The following is a 15,850-nucleotide window of genomic DNA, read 5'->3' as shown; positions in this document are numbered from 1 at the left end:
CACGTGTGCTCTCTTGCTATCTGATAGCTGATGTATGGTGTTCTGGATGGTTGGTTTTATGAACAGATGCTTTGCGGTAACACAGTTATTGATGTTTATTTGTATTTTCGCTCAGCTCCATCATCTTCCAAGAATGAAACAGCCATAAATGTTCTGTTATTCTGAAAAGGAAGTTTTACTTTAGCACCTTGAGCACATGTCCTCTAGCTCTATCCCCCTAATCCTTACAAAACACTACTTAAAATGTATAAAGTTAAGTACCACCGAGTACACCGAGGGGCCTGTAGCACATAGAGGACTACAGATACTGGAGTTAGAATACTATTGTATGAAATGTTCAAAAGAGAGGTCAGAACTGATGCAAGTGAGGCTCTGACATTGCAGTTCCTTTAAAAAATGTTTGATCCATTAATGCGTTTTCTTGGATTTCCCATAATGCAATGCGCCCCATCAGGTAAATGCTCACATCTTTCAGATGTAACACGGCAATGCTTTCTTTTTTGTCCCAGCCAGTTTCATCATCAGAGTCCACTTTAAAAAGCTCTCTCCAGAGCCTCACAGGTGGAGTAGTACCTCCTGATACACAACAGGTGGATATTTGTGTGTGAATTAAGGAAAATGTCTCTTTAACATAACTTGCGGGTAAACTGACGGTCAAGACTAACCAGGTTGGATAAAATATCTCGAACGTCTCTCACCAAAAGTTGCTGCCTTCTCCTTCTTTCAGGTGGCAGGTTCCACCGTTCTGGCATGGGTTACTGATACAGGCGTGAATGGGTTCGTCACAGTTTTGGCCCTGCGTGCACAACACAAACACACATATGTTCAGCGCTCTCAAACAACAACAGCTTCTTAAAATTTCCACCTATTGCATCAGTTGACTTTGAAAGTGTTGTCTCTTATCCCTACACTCGTTCACAGATGTATTCATCTGGCTCACGCAGGAATAATCTTTCTACGTGTCTGTATGTGTAAGTTTGTACTCTGCATGAGTTTTGAAAGATAAGAAGTGTTGTCTCATGGGTGTGGTTTTTTTTTCTACCAGTGAGTGATTATAAAAGATGCTTTGAAAGAGCAGGTGAATATGATTCCTTTTGCTTTCTATGCTGGGTGTACCTTAAATCCATAAGGGCAGGTGCAGCGGTAGTAGTGCACAGGGTCATTGGCACATGTGCCGTCGTTCTTGCAGGGGTTGGACAGGCAGGGATCACACTTAGCCTGGATATTTATATCCACTGGGCCTATATGGTGCACCAATCCACACAAATAAAACATATACACAGGAGAGATGATTAACAATGCATAAAATTTGGCACATTGGAGAGTAGGAACACTGACTAGATTTACACAGAGGGCTGTACATTATTAGGCAGCTGCAAAAGCTTCAAATGTCAACTTTTTCTGCAGAAGACAAGGATGGTGATTTTTACCCTGCATTCTATATACACTTACTGGTCACTTTATTAGATACACCTGTTCAATTACTCGTTAAGGCAAATATCTGTGCAACTCAATCCAGGGGCATAGACACAGTCAAGATGACCTGCTTGAGTTCAAATCAAACATCAGAATGGAGAGAAAGGTGATTTAAGTCACTTTGAATGTGAATACTTCAGTCTTTCCCAAACAGCCATTTCTATGGTTTACAAAGGATGGAGCGAAGAAGAGAAAAGATTCAGTGAGCCGACGCTCTCTGGACAAAGATGTCTTGTTGATGCCTGAGATCAGAGGAGAATGGTCAGACTGCTTCAAGCTGATAGGACGGCAGCAGTAACTCAAATAACCTCTCAAATAGCATCTCTGAATGCACAGCATGTCGAACCTTGAAGAAAATGGACTACGGCAGCAGAAGACCACACCAGGAGCCAGGTTTATGGTTTTAGGGTAAATGGATGGATCCATCCTTCCTTGTATCAGTAATCAAGGCTGGTGGTGTAGGATATTTTCTTGGCACACTTTGGTGTTTAAAATCTTTTCAGCACCACAGCCTACCTGAGTACTGTTGATGACCATGCCTATTCCTTTATGACGACAGTGTATCCATCTTCTGATGATGGCTGCTTCCAAAGCTCAACTAATCTCAAACTGGTTTCATGAATTCACAGTCTCCAAATCTCAATCCAGCAGAGCACATCTGGGTAAAATGGAAGATTCTCATCATGGATGTGCACCCAATAAATCTGCAGCAACTGTGTGATACTATCATGTCGATATGGACCAAAGTCTCAGAGGAATGTTTCCAGCACGTTGCTGAATTTGTGCCACGAAGAAATAAGGCACTTCTGAAGGTAAAAGGGGTCCAACTGTGCACTAGCAAGGTGTATCTAAGAAAGCGTCTGGTTACTTTTACTATGTTGTTTAGTATTATCACGAGGAGGTTTCACTTGCTCATATATTACAAGTATTGCTTGAGAAAGATGACATTTCTTTGCAGAACCATATCATGTACAGAAAACACAAGAACACAATGCTGGTCAGAACATGAGGGTTGAAAGGGAAGCGGAGCGGTTCTGACTGAACAGAGAGGAAAACTGGGACGGGACTGTCTCAAACTGGAGAATCTGGGATTGAGTAGAAAATACCGTTATAAGATACTTTACCTGGCACCAGAAAACCACAAGGCCCGGGGACTTCTACAGTGCGTCAGTCAGATTAGGTCAAAAATAGATTTCAGTCTTGTGTTCAAAGTTAAGTGATAGAATAAGGTTTCAAGATTAACAGTAGCATTTTTCAAGCATCAAGAATCTCAAGGAAACGTATAGAGTTAGTATATACATGTTAAAATTAACATTAACGTTTTTGCCCAGTGAAAACAATATCACAGTAAGTGTAATATATACATAGTGCTGTTTTGATTTTTGGCAACTTGTGGTCTCCTTTGGGAGTTCTCCTCAAGTGTATGTATGTTTGCTAGCACAAGACCAGACACTGATTTAACCGTATTGTGTCGTTTCTTTGTCTAGCTCCTGGAAAGCATTGTATTGCTGCACTACAATATGTCCATTTACCTGTACAAGTGAACTTCTTGGAGGGTGTGGTCAGTAGAAGTTTGTCCGTCATGTCGCCGGGCCCGGCACAGCGAGCAATGCCAGGCTCCTTATACCCGCTCTTCACCCAGTCTGACAGCCACTGCATGTGACAGTCACAGTACAGAGGGTTGGCGCCCAGAGCCCTGCCAGCCGATTGGACAAAAAGTGAGACAGTAGAAGAAATAACTGGGAGCATTTGAATCATGGTGGTAACAGTGTCACTGTTAGATCAACTTATTTCGGTGTTAAATAAAGTCGACCATGAAGCTTTCGGGAGTGGCGGTGTTTGGATTGTCACTCTGATCCACCCTTTCCTTGTCACGTCTGGTTTCAAAAACCCAAGCTGGTAACAACCACAACTCTCAGCTACAAAACCAAGGGGCGACATCATGGTGGCTACACCATCATTTTATATAAAGCCTTGGGTGTTAGAACTGTCTGTTACAAGCACTCTCCATGGTGCTGATCCTTGTGAGCGCCTCACGTAGACTCACCAGGCATCTGCACCCTGTATGACCACTGTGCTTTTTCTGCAGCCTGCTTAGTTTTTTTGATACTGCACTAAAAAATGAGAGCAATACCTAGTGCTCGCACTCTTCCTCTGTATGTCTTTCTCTTTTGTTCATTTCAGCCATGAGATCGTTGTCGAGGCAACACTCAAAGAAAACAACAGTAAAATAAAGTAAAGCAGAACAAAACCTCATTGAATTACATCAGCTTGTTTTCTTTTCAACAAAATATTTCTGCTTCATGGACTTCTCGTTAGAATATATAATCATGACTCTCTGATTTTTCTGCTTCTGCTCTGGGCGTCCTCGTCACAGTGGGAGTGGGCTTTTTATGTTTTGCATTTAATTATTTTAGCAGATTTCCCTGAAAATTCATTAACTACCAGGGGGGAAAATCCCTGGTAATTTGCCCCAAATTACAACACAGTGCATTGTATTCTTCTTATAACTACTATTTAGATTGCTAAGTGGTTAGTATGTGGATCTCACCTGACCGGAAAATATGGATTCTGTTATTGAATGTTTCTGAAAGTGTTGTGATCACACAGCCACACAATGTCCATTTAACATACAAAGACAGATACTCGTATGAAAAACACATTTATGCCATTCAGGCCCACCTTTGTGTAAATTGCATACCTGGCTCATTGTGAAAATTGTTTGTAAACCTCTGAGCTGTGACCGCATATCACCACTGACGCTCTGCTACTCAGCTACAAGAAACAATCCTGTGTGATCACTGATGGCATGACCAGTTAGCTGGACAAGGATGTGGCATCTGCATAAACCACTTCTTTGTTATATTTTGTTGTAAATGGTAAAGGAAAACACACAAAATTAAAGCGAACGATCTTCCCAATGCTAGAAAGGACCTCCAGTCGACATTCATAGAGGTCACTGAGCAGATGGCCGGGTAACATCCTGTCTGACGACGCGTCACAACTTTAATTATAAGTTTTGTTCTGTTTGTGTTTTTCAGCTCCCTGCTGTTACTGGACAGATATATTCACGATGATTATGTATTTCTTTGATTTGTTATTTTATAAGGGGAAAAAAAGGGCAGATTTTTCCAACACACAGCGACACATGACCAGTGATGTTTCTGTGTTTGCGTGTTACTCACAGGTGGGAAAGCGATGACAGGTCTTTGAAGGCTCCTTCTGGTATCAGTGATATGTCATTACCGTGAAGAGACCTAAGAAAACGTGATTGAAACAGGATGAGATACAATAAAAAACGATTCGATGATTACTTCAGCACTAATCTGACTCTCTGGGACATTTCCCAGGATCAGAAAGTTCAGATACTCACAACAAACGGAGAGATTTAAGTCCGTCGAACGCCCTCTCTGGTATGCATCGCAGCCGGTTGTAGCTCAGAATTCTTTGCAGACAGAATTAACATTTTAGTGCGGACACAAGGCAGATTTTTTTCCCCAAGAAATCTTTGCATGCAGCAAGACAATTCAGAACACAATCCTACTTCTGACTGAGATAAGCAGGCAAAGCAGCAAACATGAACAGTTTAATACACTCATTCATATGCAGGTCTCACAAGGCAGTGATCTAGCACTCAGAGTGCAAGTTTTCTTCCTTTTTTATGTGTATTTTGTTTCTTTTATTTACAGCAACTAAGAGACAAAACATTTATCACACTGGTGCGCAGACTATAAACTGGAGAAACTGCTCTCAGATGTATATATCATGTACTGTTTTCTCCAGTGCCTTCCACTCTTTTCCTGTTTTATTTTTTCAAAATGATTCTTTATATATTATTAAAAATGAAGTGAAGCTGCAAGCTAGTTCAAGGCAGCATCTCCAGCTGCACTGGATCTTTGCTCTCCCTGCTGCCCTGAGTTGATGCCAGCTGTTAAGCACCTCCGCCAGTCCAACATCCATCTGTATATTTACTCATCGTTCCCCAGTTTTGTGTGTAATATATTTGTGGGGCAGGGTGTTGAGCTCTCAGCCAGACTCTAACTATAGTTTGTTGTTGTAATAAAGTAGCACTTTAAAACATACGTTGTCTGACTAAAGTGAATTTTTGGACTAGTTTAGGTGAAGCCAGTATTTTATGACATCGATGGTTATTTTGTGGCAATAAAATCTTTCAGAGATTCCCCTGACTCTCTTAGGACTGGCTAAAAATCACATGCGGTCATGTCACCCTTTCTTGATTTCTGCTATGATTTTTTTGAGGCCTTCTTCTACTTGAGCATTTATGAGCTTCTTGTCCACACATAGTCACAACTACGCCTAAAAACAAACACTCACGCACACACACCACAAAGGCATATGTAAAGCCAGACTCACAGGGTAAGCAGCTCGGACATGTTACTGAGGCTGTGGTTGGACAACGTGCTGATCTGGTTGTTACTCAAATCACTGGAAAGGAAACAACAGATACATAAAACCCACACAGGCAGCACTGTCCATACATGCGTGAACAAACCCACACGCGTGCACAGACTATGGATTCTGTAATGCTCCTCCTTTAGTCTATCGTACCGAGACTGTCACACCACATCAGGGCCAAACAAAGTCACAAAAATGATTCAACACAGAGTTCAGTCTGTTAGTTGTGATTAAAAGCAAAGTGCAGGAAGCACAGACCAAATCCCAATCCTTAAGTGTTTTCTTTTTGCGTTAAAAAAAAAAGTGTGTTAACCGTACTAAACTTGGCAAAGTGGGATTTAATTATCTGTGTGAAAGTATACAATATCTCTCCACTGAGGTGCTACGGGTGAGACTTACATGAGCGTTAAGTGTTTGTAATTGGAGAGCTCCACGGGAACTTGAGTGAAGTGATTTCCATCCAAATACCTGAGAGTCAGAAAGACAGCGTGGGAGACAAAGAACGAGGGAACACGGGGGTGATATGGAGGAGGATTGGTAAACAAAGGAAGAAAGTGAGAAGGGAGAAAATGAAGTGTTAACCATGTGGGAAATTCCTCATAACCAGTGTGAGCAGTCATTACTGCTGCAGCCATAATAAACACTGGAGTTTAATATCCCCACAGGCGTCTCTCGCTCAGACATACACACATTCACGGGTGAGATCCTATCTCTCACTTTGTGACAATGTGCTATTAATCCAGCATATTAATTAAGTCTTTGTTAATACAGGAAGAACCTTGTCCCCCAAAGGAGACACAGTAGAATGAATAAAAATACCACTAAAGCTGCGGTCTGATATTTAATTCAAGATTATAATACTCTGATCATTAGGGATTTTTTGTTGAGCAGGACTTTATGTACCAAGTGTGATCAGAAAGTTTCAGGACTGATTAAAATTAGGTCTCAAGGCTTCATGGCTGAATACTGGTGCAAGCTGGCAAGTGCCGCAGTTTTAAATGGATGACTCAGGATGTTCCAGTATAAATCTGTTTTAATAGTTTTCACTTTTTGGAATGAATTCAAGTACACTAACGTCAGAAGAATGAGGAGCATCCACCTGATTGTGCTCCTCACCTGATGCGCTGCTTTGGGGCTTAGAGACTGTGGACTCCTCAGCTAAAAAAACACTCTCTGTGTCAAAGTCTCAGCTCAAGATCGTCTTAATGATCTTCACCACTGTATATGCATTTTTTTTTGGCTGAAACAGAATTTAATGTTTACTCTGTGGAAGTGTGAGATCTGGTTTAAAATCTCAGGAGCACGATCGCAAATAGTCAGATCAGAAGCGGAAGTGATCCAGGAAGGTACAAAGACAATCAAAATTAAATGAGGGATAGTTTTTGATTGTTATGGGTACACAGCTATACCAATCAAAATTATTATTACAACACAAATGTCTTCTGATGACTTTCTGAGAAATAAAATTCTCTTTAAGTTCACAGTTCCTGTGTCTCTGTGTCTCTATAAGCATGTGTTTCTGTGGTTTTCCACCTTTCTGAATGAACATTTCAAGCTCCAGTGAGGTAAGAGATTGATTCAGATGCATAGCGTAATAAATCTGAGGTTTTCTGAAGTCAAAGACGGCTTCAACTTCTTCCATCCACCATAAGTTTGAGCTCTCTGTGGGCACTACTGAAATCCACTCTGACTCTGACCTCTGCTATGGCCTTACTTTTCTCAGGACAGCCTCTGGGGTGTGAGAGGACAGCATTTCTTTGCCAGACTCACTCGTTGTATCCTCCATTACACTGCTATTCTAGCTCTACATCTGCACAGTCTCACTGCAGAGATAATTTATCAAGTGTCTCATGATATTGCATCAGACGACTGATGCAGACCTTGGACATACAGCCAAAGCTATAAAAAGCTATCTTTAGCCACAAGATGAACAATGAGTGCTGAAGCAGGTGGCGTGGCCCCAAGGAGCACTGACCTTAACTGATCTTAGCATCACAGATTCAGTCTGGGATTAGCTACAGTGCACCAGTGCAGGATTGCACGCTGGCATGAACCACTGTTTAGATCAGATCCACTAAACGTTCCTGACCCTGGTGGATTAACTGTCTGTGTGAATCTATTAAAAACGAAGCAAAGGATGCTTTGTTGGTTTGTGGACTCTTCAACTGCCAATCGTTGTTTAGTCTGTGGGTCACAGCTGGAGATTCAGCTCTAATTGTAATGAGCGTTGGGTCAGTTTGACTCAGAGTGGAATGATTGTTCTCTGAACAAGATGTAGAAGTGCAAGCAGTCAACAACTGAAATCACTGATTGCTTTTGTCATTAGCAGGGAAAGTGTTAAGGGACCAAACTAAAAGTAACAATTATCTCAAAGCCCTGGAAGTGGTCTGGACCTGATCTTAAATAATTTATGTTTCTTTATGTTTTCAGGCACATTTAATAGGGAACTTTATGATTGCAGCTTGTAAAATGTGGAGTTTGGTTAAGCTTTATACTAAAGGGTGTGTTTGTTATAAACTCACAGTTCGGTGGTCTCTTTGGGGAGGCCTCTGGGCAGCGTGGTGAGTCCTTTGTTGCTGCAGCGGACCACGGTGTCCAGACAGGAACACTCAGCTGGACATCTCAGCACCGGAGAGCAGCTGTTCTCATCATTACCTGATGGTAAAAGTGATTAGGGATAAAAAAGCTGTTTTAGAGAGACGTGTAATATCATTATTATTTTCTCCATCTCACCATCTTCACAGGCAAAGTCCTGGACAGCTACATCCTGGATGGGGATCTCCTTCAGGAAGTAAGGACTCTGGCAGCGGGGGTTACCAGTGACGATGCGTTTCCTTCTCAACCAATCACCAAGCCAAGCCAGGTGACAGTTGCAGTTAAAAGGATTAGCCAGAAGGTTTCTGGAGAGTAGGAAAGTAAGGTGATGAGGGTGCTCAGCATTATTATTATTGTTATTATTGTTATTTTTTGCATTTATATTTGCCACATTTGTGGGTTGTGTTGTTTACACTCACAGTGTGGACAGGGAGTGCAGCGTGTCGAAGGCTCCGGGGTTCATGGAGGTAATCTGGTTGTCATAGAGTGACAGCAGACGCACCGAACTCAACCCCACGAAGCTGCTGTTGCTCACACAGCTGATGCGGTTGCTCCTCAGCATGCTACCCACACACAGGAAAAAAGTGAATGAATTAACCTGTGCTACAGTTAAGTATGTAGTATACATGTATATACAGTTAAGTATATACACTTATGTTTATACCCTAATGAGATAACACCTTATTTTCAGGTCTTTGCAGTAGTTAATAGCGATTAACTAATAGCTAATAACTAAAAAAAATCCCCACATAATTCCTTATAAATTATATGTACATAACACTACATACGTCTTAAAGATCATAAACAGTAACACTTATTAACACTTTATAACTGTGTAGGAATGTCACTAAAAGCCTTGACCTTCCTCTAATTGTTTATGAGACCAATGCAATTGCACTTTTTGAGTTTAACCAGTGGCTCATATTAAATTGAATAAGCATTTAGTTTTGCTTTATTAAGACTGATACTATTGACTTTATAAAAAAAATCTAATCTGCATTGGTTTCCTCAGGATCTTAGGGTCTTAATTATTATATATTAATTAACAGTTAATGGTGGTTTATTCCCTGACCCCTGGAAAAAAATGGCATGGGCCCTTGATTGTTGTCAAGGTAGATAAAATGTAAAATTATATGCCTTAATAAACATCTTTACAGCCTCATGTGGATCGTATTACCTATTAACTGAAGCTCATTACATAAACCTAAATATGCAGTGTTACCTGGTGAATTATGCATGCTCATATTATTCTGTGTTTGACAGTGTCACAGTATGTGGGAACGTCTTTGGATATTGCTGGCATACTTAATACATATGCATATGTGTGAGTGTGTGGGTGTGTGTGTACCCACAGTGTGCGGAGGCCACTGAGTCCCTTCAGCATGCGGTGGTGTATGTTCTCCAGTCTGTTGGAGGTCAGAATCAGCTCATTGACCCCTGAAGCTCCTTCAAACGTTCCCTCCTCTATGTCAGTGATACGGTTATTACTCAGGTTACTACACAGAGCGGGAAGCAGGAGGAAGAGAGCAGCAAGAAAAGAAAGATGTAAAGAGGGGGTGGGGGGTTACGTGTATAGAGAGAAACACACATAGTTCGTTTTAATTTCTATATCCGCATCTGTCGCAGTTTTCCTCTGTGTGACCCGAGTGTGACTTCGTGACGTTACGTCCTTGTTACATTAAAGACATGTCTGACTCACATCTTCCTCAGCTGAGGCAGCTTTTTGAAGATCCCCGTCGCCTCGAGCACACTGAATTCATTGTTGTTCAGACGCCTGAGAACAGAGCAAAGTAGAGGTGGTTAGAAACAAAGAGAAAGAGGCTCTGAGGTTTCTTCTATCCCACACATAGATGCACTTTGTAGCAGACAAACACGGCGTGACTCACAGCTCGGTGGTGTATTGAGGAATGTGATCAGGTATTTTGGTGAGTTTCTGGTTGGAGCAGTCGACGGTGGTGCCCTCGCAGCGACACTTTTCAGGGCAGGCCAGGTCTGCGAAGCAGTCGCCTCCTAGCTTACTACGGTAATCCTCGTTACCTGGTCACAATCATAACCGCAGTGTCACTAAATGTGCAAGAGTCAAACCCCAGCATTTACTGGCACGGGTCCCGATAGAAACACCAGCACAATAGCAGAATTTAGAGACACTGCTCAAGGGCTGTGCTGCTTTTTTTTTGTTTTTTTTGTTCGTCATAGGAAAAGAAAGCTGATTACAATCATTTGCAACAATCCCCATAAGCTTTGGCTCAAAATGCTGCATTGTGCTTCGCAGCCTTAAAGGAATCAAAATAACAGGAAGCTACACAGACTGTGAAGATCAAGACAGACACACACAGACGCACATGCACTCACACGAGAACAAAGATATTGGAGGTTTTCTGCCCTGTCAGACTACAAACAAGCTGAGATCTCACCAGAAAAATGCTCATGCACATACAGGTAGTCATCTATCATACTGTACAGACACTGAGGCTCTAACTCAAGCTCACACACATGCACACACACACACATACACACTCTTGCAGGGAGTGACAGGAGTTTGCTGTCTCTTGCGCCATGCTGTAGGGTTTTGCAGGGCCGTTCCATGGTGCTTGAAAGAACCATGTTCCACGATAGGAACCTGGCAGCCACATGGTTAGATCAAGCACAAAGGAACAACCTGCTGACTGACTGCTCCTCCGCTGGAACACAGGGGTGGGAAGGACAGAGGAGACAGGAGGAGGAGGAAGAGGAGGAAGGGAGAAAAGGAGCTGAGGGGAGAATGAATGTGAAAAGAGGCATAGGAGAGGAAGTGGGAGGAGAAAGGAGGAGAGAAGAACGAAGAAGCCACCTGATACTGGAAATGTGTAATTTGCAGCGAATAGAGAGGACAGAGAGGAAAAATGATAAGAAGGAGGATATCAGACAAGGTGTTCAAAAAGTTGCAGGAATAGAGGGAAAGGCTCGAGGAACATCTACAGACATCTACATCACAGAAAGCAGAGCAGGAACAGGGCAGCTGTTACGGAGGAGTGGGAGGAGAGTTACAGCAGCACTGAATGCAAGAGAAGCCCTGACTTCTGGGTAATACACACACAGACACACACACACACACTCCAACACACCCCATAGGTATATAAACAAGATAAAAATACATGAACCATTGTGCGCTAAAGTGTAAATTGTAATTATTATTCTCGTCGCATCGTTGTTGATGGTGAACAACAAGACAAGAGGAGTCACAGAAGGGTCATTGCAGTTGAGGTCAAAGGTCAGATGCCGGTCAGGGACGAGAGGTGAGGGATTCAGAGCGGACGAAGAGCCTTGTGCGTTTGTGTGTGTGTGTGGGGGGTGTGTGTTACTTACAGCTGACATGGTGTACTCCTGAGTGTGTTAGAAAGGCAGTAGGAGAAAGAAGAAGGGATTTCACTCGTTTATTTGAACAGGAAGGGAAAAAGCTGATGAAAAACTGAGTGCAAATAAAAAAAGCTGCAATTTGTGCTGCAGTCCGTGTTCAGACCTCAGGCAGTGATTCATTTAAAGGACTAATGACTCGTGAATAGCGAGAATCGTGCTGGCGTGACGTGACACAGAACGGGTACATTTATCGACACACGTCCCGGCCTCTTCCAGTCGAAGCACGGCGCGATTTAAACTTATTCTGGGGAGACTGTGAGGCAAAAAGCATACATACACAGATAAAAGAGCCTCATTTGCAACAACAGAAAAATGAGGTAGGATCTGAAATAAGACAACAGTGTAAATGCAAACGAGAGGATTTTCGGTGTATTGTTCTTAGCCGCAATATGAAGGTTGGACCGCAGAATAAAACATGTTTATTCAACTTTTCAACCGAAAATGTTCTTAAATTATTCAGCTTTGCCCCGTATGTGGTATCTGGGCTTTGAAACCTCTGTCCCCCCGGTGAGCTACAGAGTTAATGACTGCAGTGAGTGCGCGCATACACACACACGCTTGCGCGCACGCTCTCTCATGCAACACACTTCGTGGCCCCTCTGTGTGCTGCTGTGGTAATGACCGCCTTTAGCCCTGCTACTGATCTCATATGCATGTCTCATTTACATATTTCCCAGCACCCCTCTGAGCATGATGACTGTGTGACCTTTTGATGTTCTGCAGCGAAAAAAACAAACGCAGATGCTCACAGACACACGCTCATACATTAGCTGTCATTAGATTTGCTAAGAATCAAGAAGGACTGGCATTAAATATAGTCTCTGTGATCGCTGCACCAGGGTCCTTTCATTTAGCCAGACAGACAGAGCCCAGCTGACAGCGACCCAAGCTTGTTAATCCAACTGTTTTTCCTCCCTCGATCATCAAGGTTGCGTTAACCATCGAAAACCCAGTGCAAGGACAAGAGTGTGATTATCTGGTGTCTGGTTAGACGCGGTGCATCATAATGCATGACAGACCATTAGCAGAACATGTTTTGGCATTGAATAGGTGTCGGACAGGGCAAGTCACTCAAAGCGTCGAGGATGTGCGAGTGTGAAGCATCAGCTGTGAGTGAGCAAACAGTGGTTTATACACACACACACATACACACACTCATGCTCATTGTACAATACCTGGGATGAAATACTGTTCTCTAGCTAATAGAGAGACAGAGAGAGTCAAAGTGAAAAACAGAAGAAAAAAGGCTACACTAAAAGACAACCCACTCTGGCTGTGGTTTGGCATGAAACGTGTGGAAAATCCCAGAAAACGCTAAAAACAACAGGGAGATGAGGTTAGTAGAAAGAGGCTGAGGGAAAATCCCAGCAGGAAGACACAGAATGAAAAGAGAGGAGAGGTCAGCTTGTCTTGTGTGTGCATGTAGATCAGAAATGTAAAAAAAGAAGAAGAAAGAATTAGCCTCTACTATGTACCATATTTACACTAGCTATATTTGTGCAAGCTACTGTATGTGTGTAGATGCAGTGAAGTGCATGTGTGTGCGTGTCTGTACCTGAGCAGCGGAACTTCTTGCTCTTGATTTGCCCGATTCGTTTGTTGGCGAGCCGTCGAGGGCTGGTGCAGCGGGCGCCGCTCGTCTCGATGGGATTGTCCTGCAGGTAGTCTGCCAGCCACTTCAGATGGCAGTCACAGATAAAGGGGTTTTGCGCCAAGTGACTGCACAGAGACACACAGAACATACAAAACACATTCAGGTAAGCCTAATGGGAGCGTGTAATAGCACCACGTATGTGAACAGCAGCTCAAAGACTGATACTGGAACAGTGTTTACATCAAAAACCTTTATTTTATTCTTTAAATTAAAGGACCAGAACAAATACCTGGATTTATTTCTCTTAAAAATGATATGAGGTGTGTGACTGCAAGGAGTCTGTATATTTATCACTTTGTTATAACAATAATTATTCTTCTGTTATATTCTGTTATAATCACTAACCAGTGATGAGAAACAGAGCAATAAGTGTCTACACAGGAGACTATAGTTAGAGCCAAAAAGATGTTCCTCAGTTGAATGTCTATTGAGTCTCTTGAAAGAAATAAAACTGGGAGCATGTTGCCTCCCTCCCATTTTGAAGCATTCGTGTTGACTGATTTATAAGAGAGGTTAGTTAAATTCTTAACAGTGCCAAAGAAACTGCTGTTGTACTGTACAGACAAAAATTGTATTTTTTAACAGTTGGTACGTTATTCCAAAAACGTAATTGATTTTTGTTTATGTCGGCGGTTGTTCATTTATAAAGCTTGCCGGTTACTGCATTTCCTTATTTATCTCTACAAGTCTGGTGTGTGTGAGTGTGTGCATACGTACAGTGTTTGTATGGCTCTTAGAGATGAGAAAGTCCCCTTGGCGATGGTCTGGAGCTTGTTGTCATACAGTGATAGCAGATTGAGGTTGTGAAGGTCCTGAAACGCGTCCACGCGCAGGCATGCTATCTTATTAGCATTCAGTAACCTGAAGTGACAGAACAAAGGAGAGGGAGAGAGAGTGGGAGAAATGGAAATGAAGGCTCACCCCGTTATCGTTCTCTGACGAGTGTTTCAAATGGTGCAAGTCAGTGAAGACGGCTTTCAGTCATGATGCCTCAACTCTGATGACAATGTTTGAGGTAAGCACTTTTCCGCTGAATATCGATGAGATGCAAATGCGACTGATTTTGTGCTCGTCTGTGTGTTTCTACTCACAGTAGCTGCAGAGAGAACAGCCCCTCAAGGAGTCCTTTGGAGATCTCTGTGATTTTGTTCCCATATAGTACCCTGCAGAAAACAAATGCAACATTAATAACAACAGTCAACCTAGATCGTACAGGGAGTCAGACCTCTCTTTTTGTCTTGTGTCCGTTTCCAGTGTTTTGGTTCTTTACTCAACCAAAATTGCAAAATTAATATTTTCTAAAGCGGTAATGTGAGTGCATTTGGTGTAAACTCGTGTAAAAAAGGAATACAGCTCCCATGATTTTTTGTGTGCGCTGTGTTTTTATTGTAAATGCTGCCCAGTACCTTGAGCTAAGGTACTGGGAATGACTGACAACTACAAAATCACCTACTGAGCAATCTAAAGAAATCTTTGGTAAAACACGAAAAGTAGTTACATCTAAAAAAATGGAAGTTAAAGTAACTTTGATTGTTGCCATTATTTGCAGTATCCCACAGCACTACTTTCCATTTATCTGGGCTCTAGCATTCGAACTATGGACCATTTGTGTATGAGGTGATATGTTAACCTTTGCCCGACAGAGCTGCTGGATGAGCATTTGTTTAAAAGCATAAAGAAAACATGAACTGACAAAATACTTCTGAAGAAAGTGAAGAAAAGTTTCTGAAAACACTCGGCTGACAATGATCTTGAACAATATTTTGCACTTTTAATAATAATTAAACCCATTTTCTTTCCTCAACACAAACATATAACCAGCAAAAAAAAAGTTTAAAGTACTCAGCTGTTAAGAACCAAATACTAAAGAATTATGGTCATTAAAATGTCTTAGATTAAATCTGCACAAGTGACACAAACTAACTAGAATTCAGCAGAAATTACTAAGAGGGAAGGCATTTGGCTTTTTTACTCAAGAAAACACAGAAACACACAGGGGGGAAAAAAAGCTTCAATCACTTAATCTGACTTCGTACCTGGCTGTACATGATATATAACACATGACGATCACTTTTCATTTAAATATCATAAAAAATTAAGATAACGTCCATAAATCCGGCTGTGGTGTTATGTTAGGAATGCACACTGTTATCAGAGAATAGCTTTTTTTTTATAAACACGCCAAAAGTGCTACAGAAACAGGAGAAGGCTGAGACTGCCACTGCCTTGCCCCAACAAATACCTCAGATGCAATCACACACACACACACACACACACACACACACACACACACACACACACACACACACACAC

The 15,850-nt window shown here is 42.0% G+C and overlaps 1 protein-coding gene across 12 annotated transcripts in view; it reads right to left on the bottom strand.

The window, feature by feature from the left end:
• slit2 (slit homolog 2 (Drosophila)) overlaps window positions 1-15,850 on the bottom strand; it is a 97,849-nt gene that overhangs the window by 15,929 nt on the left and 66,070 nt on the right. For 5 of the 12 annotated variants that reach the window (XM_005741121.1, XM_005741123.1, XM_005741122.1 and 2 more), the window contains 19 exons: window positions 14,629-14,700; window positions 14,255-14,398; window positions 13,439-13,602; window positions 13,059-13,082; window positions 11,833-11,850; window positions 10,374-10,524; window positions 10,187-10,261; window positions 9,840-9,983; window positions 8,907-9,050; window positions 8,626-8,792; window positions 8,415-8,547; window positions 6,292-6,360; window positions 5,851-5,922; window positions 4,850-4,921; window positions 4,662-4,733; window positions 3,009-3,172; window positions 2,601-2,633; window positions 1,117-1,241; window positions 699-796 (listed from right to left, as the gene is read on the bottom strand). In XM_005741121.1, coding sequence (XP_005741178.1) covers window positions 699-796; window positions 1,117-1,241; window positions 2,601-2,633; window positions 3,009-3,172; window positions 4,662-4,733; window positions 4,850-4,921; window positions 5,851-5,922; window positions 6,292-6,360; window positions 8,415-8,547; window positions 8,626-8,792; window positions 8,907-9,050; window positions 9,840-9,983; window positions 10,187-10,261; window positions 10,374-10,524; window positions 11,833-11,850; window positions 13,059-13,082; window positions 13,439-13,602; window positions 14,255-14,398; window positions 14,629-14,700 — 1,941 coding nt within the window. The remainder of the gene's footprint in view (window positions 1-698; window positions 797-1,116; window positions 1,242-2,600; window positions 2,634-3,008; window positions 3,173-4,661; window positions 4,734-4,849; window positions 4,922-5,850; window positions 5,923-6,291; window positions 6,361-8,414; window positions 8,548-8,625; window positions 8,793-8,906; window positions 9,051-9,839; window positions 9,984-10,186; window positions 10,262-10,373; window positions 10,525-11,832; window positions 11,851-13,058; window positions 13,083-13,438; window positions 13,603-14,254; window positions 14,399-14,628; window positions 14,701-15,850) is intronic. The other 7 variants (XM_005741126.1, XM_005741128.1, XM_005741125.1 and 4 more) reach the window with 4 other exon arrangements.

Source organism: Pundamilia nyererei, unplaced genomic scaffold (genome assembly GCF_000239375.1).
Source record: "Pundamilia nyererei isolate P.nyererei 1_Seehausen unplaced genomic scaffold, PunNye1.0 scaffold00107, whole genome shotgun sequence".
NCBI classification, from domain to species: domain Eukaryota; kingdom Metazoa; phylum Chordata; class Actinopteri; order Cichliformes; family Cichlidae; genus Pundamilia; species Pundamilia nyererei.
This window is presented reverse-complemented; position numbering and strand designations above follow the sequence as displayed.